The sequence below is a fragment of the Epinephelus moara genome, chromosome 16 (assembly GCF_006386435.1).
Source record: "Epinephelus moara isolate mb chromosome 16, YSFRI_EMoa_1.0, whole genome shotgun sequence".
In the NCBI taxonomy this organism is placed as follows: domain Eukaryota; kingdom Metazoa; phylum Chordata; class Actinopteri; order Perciformes; family Serranidae; genus Epinephelus; species Epinephelus moara.
In genome coordinates this window covers 4467154-4477380 of record NC_065521.1, presented here as the reverse complement: position 1 = coordinate 4477380, position 10227 = coordinate 4467154, and the positions used below count along the sequence as shown (strand labels likewise).

At 39.0% G+C, this 10227-nt stretch overlaps 1 protein-coding gene across 4 annotated transcripts in view; it reads left to right on the top strand.

The window, feature by feature from the left end:
- LOC126402556 (protein-serine O-palmitoleoyltransferase porcupine-like) overlaps nt 1-10227 on the top strand; it is an 80297-nt gene that overhangs the window by 9504 nt on the left and 60566 nt on the right. For all 4 annotated transcript variants that reach the window (XM_050064673.1, XM_050064672.1, XM_050064675.1 and 1 more), the window contains exons 2-3: nt 3345-3487; nt 3891-4083. In XM_050064673.1, the coding sequence (XP_049920630.1) occupies nt 3352-3487; nt 3891-4083 (329 nt within the window). In that variant the 5' untranslated portion in view covers nt 3345-3351. The remainder of the gene's footprint in view (nt 1-3344; nt 3488-3890; nt 4084-10227) is intronic.

The following is a 10227-nucleotide window of genomic DNA, read 5'->3' as shown; positions in this document are numbered from 1 at the left end:
TATATTGCCAGATTCCAGAGAGTCTCCCCTCTTCATATATGGCAGAATATGTCTTCTTCCAACTTGCTATGGTGAGATACATGTAAAAATGTAAGAATTTAGTCACACGGATTTGTTTTTTTCATTGATATAAAAATTAATATAAAATACAGGCACATAGAAGGACATGAAATGATGGCAAATCTGGTTTGCACAGATCGTCCTGAAAAAAACAAGATATAGCATGTGTATGTAGCCTTTATAATGACTGTGATATGAGCTTAAAAGTAAAGGCAGTAAAAATACCCCAAAAACGCCTAGGGCCCATAGGGTTAAGGTGTATTTGGAATCATTTGAAACAGGTACTCTGCCTGGTACATTTAATGATGCATTAATTTCTCTTATCCCTAAAAAGGACAGAGATACATCAGACCCATCTAATTTCAGACTCCTGAGTCTACTTGGGGTGGATCTTAAAATCCTGACAAATACAATTGCGTCACGTTTAGAGAACGTATTACCAGACATCATAGGCGGTGATTAAGTGGGTTTTATTAAAAACAGGTCCTCAGTTGATAATATACGAAGAGTTATGCATCTCACATATATGAATCGCTCTAACCCAGTACCGGTCGCGGCCTTCTCGCTTGATGCCGAGAAGGCTTTTGACCGAGTGGAGTGGAGGTTTCTCATGGTAACTCTTTCAAAATTTGGTTTTGGGCCTGGCTTCTGTAATTGGGTTAAAATACTCTATTCCAATCCGAGAGCAGTTGTTCTCACAAATGGGCTGATATCAGATTTTTTCTGCCTTTCTAGGGGACGAGGTAGGGCTGCGCTCTCTCCCCACTGCTTTTCACCATAGTGCTAGAACCACTGGCTTCAGCAATTAGAGCTAATGTAAGAATTAAGGGTGTGCGTGCAGGGGGGAGGGAGCGCAAGCTGTTTATGTATGCTGATGATATTTTGGCAGTGATAGCAGATCCTGCCTCCTCTCTGCCGGTGTTATTGGAATGCATTGACTCATATTCTAAATTGTCAGGTTATAAGATAAACTGGCATAAATCAGAGTGTATGCCTTTATTGAATACATGCCACTCCAGTTATGTCACTTAATTTAATTTCAAATGGATACCTTCAGGTATGATATATCGGGCCATTCAATTAAATCCAAATTTAGATGAAGTAATGCTGTCAAATATGGAACCTCTCCTTCAAAAGATAAAAATGAATCTGGACAAATGGGGAAAATTGAAGCTTACTCTATGGGGAAAAATTAACGTGATAAAAATGGTGGTTGCCCCACAATTCAATTACATTTCCATGATGTTGCCTGTTAGCATATCACCACAGCTGTTTAAACAATTTGACAGGATTATCAAAGACTTTTTGTGGGACAAGAAGAAACCAAGGATCAATATAAAGAAAATGTGGTCACCAAGGAACATAGGAGGGATGGCTCTACCCAATGTTAGGCTATACAATCTGGCATTTGAAATGTCCAGATTGACTAAGCACTGGAAGGGAATTGAACCAGAACTGAGTTGGATTAATATCGAACAGGAGCTTGTAAGTCCCTTCAAGCCTTTGGACGTGCTTTCACATGGTTCAGCCACTAACAGACAGGATTGCTTTTCAAACCCAGTACTGGCTCATTCTAACGCAGTCTGGAGAGAAGTACACAGGATGTGTGGTGTGTCGCACTTAAGACAATCATATGCCTCTATATGGCATAACCCTGCCATACGGATCGGGAAAAGGACTGTCTATTGGAATGAATGGCTTATAAAAGGGATACACAAGATAGGTGGAATGAATGGCTTATAAAAGGGATACACAAGATAGGTGACCTATATTTGGACGGAGTGTTTATTTCATTTTCTGAACTTAAGCAAAAATATAATTTGGAAAGTAAAGATAATTGTTGGAAGTACTTACAGATTAGAGACTATATAACTATACAAAATCTTTAGTGGATTACAAAAAGATATTTGTAAAAATCTTAGGACCATCTGGCAGAAGGTGTGACCTGAGAGATGAGGTCTGGCTAAAAATATTATCAAATACTGGGAAATATATAAAGGAGGCTAGGGGGAAATTTACTCAGTGTAGGATAATACATAGGTTTTATTTTACCCCTTTTAAGCTCCACAGAATGGGTTTAATGGTTAATAACCTATGCTGGAAATGCCAGACTGATTATGCCTACTGGGGGACCAAACAGAGCTACCCAATATATCAAAATACGACCTTGCAGTGATAAAGGTAGGGGTGGTTACAGCTGCCCGAATGATCCTCAGATTGTGGAAAAGTACATCCTCTCCAGATATTAAAAAATGGATGGAATCAATGTTAGAGGTCGTATCATATGAACACATGTTGGCTAAGATCAATGATGATACTGAGAACTTTAAGAGGTCATGGGACTGCTTTCTTGCTTGTAACGCTGCTGTGACACTGTGATGATCTAACTGGCTGCATTGATATCAGTATAATGGTTGACTGTCTATTTTGGTTGTTCTGTATACTGTAAGTATTTATCACGGGCCTTTGGATGTCTTGTAACTAAAAGTAATACTGTCTGTTTATATATGTTATGTTTAAAGAAATAAAAACTTTAATGATAATAAATAAAGATAAACTCCATGTTGTGCCCACCCATGTATGACGATGGAGAGTTAGAGATTTATGGTGTGAAAATGCCCTAATTCTGAAATAAATACCTGAGAAGCCCATACATATTTACCACATAAATGCAGAGTGGATTTCAGGCTTCAGAATATTTTTTGTTTGAAATAAATTGGTCCAGCAGACACCAAGATATGTTAGTCAAAACCTGAGCAAGCAAACAGGCAGCACCACACGGAGGTGGGACACAGTGAGGCTTCTAAAGTTTACATACCTCTGAAATGACGACGGTCTTCTCTTTAAGGCGTAAAATTCGGAGGTCCTGCACCCACCCAAAGTTTGCTTGCCCATGAGCCCTTAAAGATTTGGCATTCCTAAATTCATCGCCGGTATAATAACTTATACCGTTGATGAGATAGAAGACAAGCTCAGCTTCAGTCAACAGCGGCAGGGCTTTTAAATCCCGAGTCCAGTCTCCATGCTCATACGGATCCACTCCACCTATTTTCTGGATTTTGTCAAGGTACCAAGCCTTTGGAACAGGATCCAGCTTGTCTCGGTACCGTCCGACACACTTTTCCTTTGCCTGGTCCATTTAAATCTCGCGAACGTCAACCAATTAGTCTAACGCCTTTGGATTTATACTTAATTTGTCCATTTGTCTTTGTTTCATTCAGTCATTTTCACAGGTTGGTGTGAGCTGTAACACATTTGGTAACAGTGTGTCTGTGTGTGTCCAGCTGCAGGATGGACCTGTCCAGTAGGCTGGCGGTGTGGCAGCAGCTGGCTGAGAGCTGTGGTGTCAGTACAGTCCAGCAGGGCCTGCAGCAGGTCTGGAGGCTGCTGCTGCTCTGCCTCATCTGCAGACTCTGTTTCAGACTGGGTGAGCTGCACTGAATGCATATCTACAAGTAGGCTCCTACTTCCACCACAAGAAGGCCTGTCTTACATATTTTTGATATAGGCTAGTTTAAAGCATATTTTGATATTGTCTGTTCTGACATGCTGAGATAATGTTGCTTGATTACAACACCACACCTATCCAAGGTTGTATGTAGATATTTTGCTACCTTGTTACAAATAGTGACAATGACAATGAAAAAGAAAGACTTGCAAACTAGTTACAAGATTTTCTGTGTCTTACATGTTTATTGCACCTGGCTAGAATCAATGCGAATTCAGCCAGTTTTGATGTGATGTGTTTTAGTCAGATGTAAGTCTCATTAAGGAAACGAGGCTGTAGGACCTGATCATAATCGAGATGTCTTCTTGCTTGTGTTCTTCAGGAGGTGTGTCCACTGTGAAACATGTCGTGTCAGTGTTGGCCGGGATGTATGGCCTCTTCCTGTTCTTTGAGCTGCACATGCTGTGGGTGCTGTTACTCAGTGTGCTCTGTTACCTCGTTCTGCTCCTCAGCCGACACTCCAGCAGCAGAGGCCTCTTCCTCTCGATCGTCATCCTCATCTACCTCCTCATTGGGTGAGAAAACACTGCAAAAGACACATAGTTCCAGTAACTAAAATTAATAATTGGAGCTTTTAAATAAAACAGACAAAATCACTTGTCAGTCAATTAAAGCAGTATGACACTTGCACCTCCAATAGTGGTGACTACATGCTTTGTCTATACTGTGCAGCAGTGATGTAATGTTGCAAACTGCAACATCACGCTAGGGCTGGGGGACATGGAAAAAAATCCAACATAATATTTTTGACGAAATACCCCAATATTAATATTGTGAAGCTATTATAGGGTTGACTGTTGGTACTCTCACACAATGAGATTTGTGTGGATACAATGACTTGGTCCATAAAGCCAAATAACAGAATAACGAGAATAGTCTGGTCAGTTCAGAGAATGACATCACTGTTGCCCTGTGAGGCGAATTTTGATTTGTGATATTGGGCTTTATAAATAAAATTGATTGATTGATTGACTGTACTGTAATGCTGCCTTGATACTCTGAGTCAAACCCTGAACTCTGAGCTGACTAACCCTGAGATGGAAAACTCAGAGTTTTCGGTTTCAGAACAGCTGACCAGAGTCAGTTTAATCAACTCTGAGTATGTTCACTCTGAGTTAAGTTTATGAGATTTTAAAGCTGACTTCACACATTTATCTTATTAAAAAAAGCCTGAGCCAGAGTAAGGTAGGGGCAATAAGTTTACACAAAATTTTATTTAGTGTTGCCCATTAATTCATCATTAAGGCATTTTAGATCTGTTTGTTCAGCTTTAATCTGACATGGACAAAACACAGGACCAACTGTGTGTGTGTGTGTGTGTGTGTGTGTGTGTGTGTGTGTGTGTGTGTGTGTGTGTGCGTGTGCGTGCGTGCGCATACATATATACACTGAAGAAAAATATAAACGCAACACTTGTTTTTGCTCCCATTTTTCATGAGTTGAACTCAAAGATCTAAAACATTTTCTATATACGCAAAAGACCATTTCTCACAAATATTGTTCACAAATCTGTCTAAATCTGTGTTAGTGAGTACTTCTCCTTTGCCGAGATAATCCATCCCACCTCACAGGTGTGGCATATCAAGATGCTGATTAGACAGCATGAATATTGCACAGGTGTGCCTTAGGCTGGCCACAATAAAAGGCCACTCTGAAATGTGCAGTTTTGCTTTATTGGGGGGGTCTGGGGCATAGACTGTATAAAATAATGGACGTAGTCACCGTGACGTCACCCATCCGTTTCTGAAGAGTGGATTTGAAGCTCAAAATACTCCACTCTGGATGTTGCCATCTTGGCAGCGCCTGACTCCGCCCAACTCCCCGACAATCAAAAATGGGCAAAGAGGCGGGCCAAAGGAAGCCTGGTTGCCTAAACACGCCCACCTCGCTCGGCGCTGCTAAGTTAGCTAAGGCTAACAAGCTAGGCTAAGAAGCTACGAGGCTAACAAGCTACGCTACTTTGGCAAGCCCTGTGGTGTCGGCTGCTCCCGCTTGGTGCCAGCTCCCTCACGAAACTTGAGGTAAATTGAGTTTACCTGAAACTAACGTTATACAACAAATGTTGAAACAGTGATTCAGCTGTTATTCAGATTACACAATCTTAAAAAAACGCTTCAACATTTTTAAATATAGAACATTAACGTTAATTATGGTAACGTGACACTGATAAAAGTCGAAGGGGACTGAAATGTATCTGTAACGTTAACGTTACTGTTATCAACAGCGCATTGCGAGATTATCATCTAGAACATGATAAAGAAATGTAGAAATTGTGAAAGAAAGGCAGTGTTATACTTGTTACAAGATCTTAATTTCTTTCAGTACATCACCGGTGTTGAGGTCATGGCCACTTGTTAACGTTATGTCTCCACCATGCCCGCTACACACAGCAGAAACTGTAAGTACCAGTTTTGGCTGCTTGACTTTAGACAGCTAATATTACATTGTCTTGTTGTTTTATTTTATCCTACATTTGTGACATAATAGTATTGTCAACAAAAAGAAGTGATTCACCCTTTATAGTTAACTTTCTGTTTTTAATTGCCTAAAGCATTTATTACACTCATTTTACTTTCATATGCACAGTGTGGATCATTGGTCACAGCTATGTCCGGCGTGGTGTCCAGAGAGCTGCAGAGACCTTGGGAAGCACCCTCAGCATGCTGGGCGTCCGTGTCTGCTGGTTTGGCTGGGGTGGACTGCAGTGGAGAGGCCTTTTCTCCTTCTTTTCCCACTCCCTGCGAGGAAGAGCAGCACCAGATGTCCTCTTCATCGACTGTGGCGGCAATGACATGGGGAAGGTCAGCAGTGTCAAGCTGGTCAGCATGATGAAGGAGGACCTGCACCAGCTTCACCTCCAGCATCCTGGCATTAAGATAACATTTTCTTCATTGGTCCAAAGGTGCAGGTGGGAGGCTGGTGGCAATCCAGCAAAGATTGATAAGGCCAGGAAATGTGTTGACAGTGTTATGGCTACATTTGTTCATAGTTTAAATGGTGCCATAATTGAGCACCCTCACATCAGACACATTCATCTCACACCTAGGAGAAATTATATGTTTTTAAGTAAATTAGTTAATTGTCTTAAAGAACACCTCCAAACGCAGTGAACTGCTTACTGTTGGCAGTGTCACTGCTTTTGAATTTGGCCTTTAGGACACATTTTGTTAGGCCTGAACATAGCCCAAGCTGTCATGGCTAATGTTGAGTTTTTGATATTCATCTATAACTTGTTTAAAGTTTCAATAAATTGTATTTACATTTGCACTCCTTTTGTCTTTGTTACTGACTGAATGTTGTATTTCACAATCAAATTGAAAATCAATTGAAAGGGCAAACAAGTCATACACTACAGATAAAACATAAAGCATTAATGTTTAACATTGCCACTGACAAAAAATTAAGCAGTCCATTTCTGTGTGGGTCTGATTATTTTAACTTTGTACTTGAAGATAACTAAGCACCTTACACCCAGCAGCAGAGCCTGAGAAGATTTTGGAGAATAAACTTTGTTTGCTGCTCTGTTAGTAGTCTAGTTTTAACACAGAAGAATGAGACTGGATAAAAGGGCTCAAAGTGAAAAAGAAAGAATTAGCTGGACACAATAGTTTTGAAGCCCCCAAGGAGGTATTACTTGTTTGCTATGTTGCCAACTCTGAGAGGGTCTTCCTCAGGCAAAGGTATTGTGACGTTTTTATAGTGAGGCAAACAGAAAGATAATCAGCCAATTATGTGTTACGTTTTTTTAGCCTCACTATATAAGCCTCAATACCGAGCAATACCCACAGAACCTTCTCATATGTCACAACGTCACAAATAATACCTCCTACGGGACTTAAAATTTTTCAGCGTGCAGATATTTCCTTGTTTTTCACAAAATGAGAATAGTTTCTCAGTGAATTTTCTTCATTTGTCTTAAAGAAATGTTCAAACAAAACCAGCACCTAACATCAGCTTTTCATTTTTTTTTTTACATTCTGCTAAGATAAATGCAAACTCGGGTAAATGTTAAGACATAAATGAAAACATTAAGATACCATTAATAACTTATATTTTGTTAATGGTTTAAATCACCACTATATATCCAATCATCACAGGAAACTGATGAATGACAGCTTTCAAAAAATTAGCTTTTACTCTGAAGTAAATTTTGTCTGATCCATTTTATATAGCAAAAGTTATAACCATTACACAAACAGTTTAACAAAATTAAGTCAAAGCTTGTATTCATGAAAACATCCATATTAAAAGGTTACAAAAAGTACACATGACATAAATGAAAAGATTTATAACAGTAATTATAAAACCTATGAATTAGGACCCAGTGTCATAATTTGCAAAATCTTAATTTCTTGTGAAACAACCTCTTTACTGTGGCGTAAATATCACATTGGCGTAGGCGTTGTAACTTTCCTCAAGTTTCCTACATGACAGAAAAAAGAGGTTAAAGGTTAAAAACACAGGTAGAAAACGTTGACTACAGCCTGTCTTGGTTAAAAGCCCACTCACCACCAAAATGATCTTACTGCTGAGTAAGTGGCTGTCATTCATAAAATAGTTTTGTGTTTGAGTTCTGTAGATATTTGACTTTATATTTGAATGTGATTTTCAATTTAATAGAACTAACAAGACAACAGTGCATTATCATGCTGCAACATGAGGTGATGGTTGTGGATGAATGGCACAACAATGGGCCTCAGGATCTCGTCACGGTATCTCTGTGCATTCAAAATGCCATCAATAAAATGCACCTGTGTTCGTTGTCCATAACATATGCCTGCGCATACCATAACCCCACTGCCACCATGGGCCATTTGATCCACAACATTGACATCAGCAAACCGCTCACCCACATGACGCCACACACGCTGTCTGCCATCTGCCCTGAACAGTGAAAACCGGGATTCATCCGTGAAGAGAACACCTTTCCAACGTGCCAGACGCCATCGAATGTGAGCATTTGCCCACTCAAGTCGGTTATGACGACGAACTGCAGTCAGGTCGAGACCCCGATGAGGACGACGAGCATGCAGATGAGCTTCCCTGAGATGGTTTCTGACAGTTTGTGCAGAAATTCTTTGGTTATGCAAACTGATTGTTGCAGCAGCTGTCCGGGTGGCTGATCTCAGACGATCTTGGAGGTGAACATGCTGGATGTGGAGGTCCTGGGCTGCGGTTGTGACGCCGGTTGGATGTACTGCCAAATTGTCTGAATCTGTGGAGCTACATTAGGGTCAAAAGTTTTGTACTTGAAAAAATAAAATTTTAAACTGAAAATTCATGTGTTCATCTTGAATTTTGAAAAATACAACAATGTATTCAAAATAAAAATAAGTGTATGAAATGTTTTTTCAGGTTAAATATAACTTTGATTCACTTTGGTAATTCTTTTGAATAAATAATTTATTTTCACTTTTCACTTCCATATATATTTTAACATTTGACGTCTTATTTTTTTCAGTTGCATGTTTTATCTTATCTTATCTGAAGGCATTGTCACTCATGATTCCACACCCCTCTCAGTTGATGCCACGCCCCCCACGCCACATCAGGGTCAAAAGTCTGAAACTGAAAAAAAAGATTTGAAACTGAAAAAAAGATTTGAAACTGAAAAAAATAAGATCTGAATCTGAAAAGATAAAACATGCAACTGAAAGAAATAAGACCTCAAATGTTAAAATATATATGGAAGTGAAGAGTGAAAATAAATTATTTATTCAAAAGAATTACAAAAGTGAATCAAAATTATATTTAACCTGAAAAAACGTTTCATACTTATTTTTATTTTGAATACATTGTTGTATTTTTCAAAATTCACATGAATTTTCAGTTTCAAATTTTATTTTTTCAAGTACAAAACTTTTGACCCTAATGTAGCTCCATATTAAACGCCTTTGGAGACGGCTTGTGGTAGAGAAATGAACATTCACTTCATGGGCAACAGCTCTGGTGGACATTCCTGCAGTCAGCAACATGAATTTTCAGTTTCAAATTTTATTTTTTTCAAGTACAAAACTTTTGACCCTAATGTAGCTCCATATTAAACACCTTTGGAGACGGCTTATGGTAGAGAAATGAACATTCACTTCACGGACGGCTTATGGTAGAGAAATGAACATTCACTTCACGGGCAACAGCTCTGGTGGACATTCCTGCAGTGAGCATGCCAATTGCACGCTCCCTCAAAACTTGCGACATCTGTGGCATTGTGCTGTGTGATAAAACTGAACATTTTAGAGTGGCCTTTTATTGTGGCCAGCCTAAGGCACACCTGTGCAATAATCATGCTGTCTAATCAGCATCTTGATATGCCACACCTGTGAGGTGGGATGGATTATCTCGGCAAAGGAGAAGTGCTCACTAACACAGATTTAGACTGATTTGTGAACAAAATTTGAGGGAAATGGTCTTTTGTGTGTATAGAAAATGTTTTAGAACTTTGAGTTCAGCTCATGAAAGATGGGAGCAAAAACAAAAGTGTTGCATTTATATGTTTGTTTATATATATATATATATATATGTATATATATATATGTATATATATGTGTGTGTGTGTGTGTGTATGTATGTATGTATATGTATATATATATATATACACATATATATGTGTGTGTATATATATGTGTATATGTTTATATATATATATATATATACACACA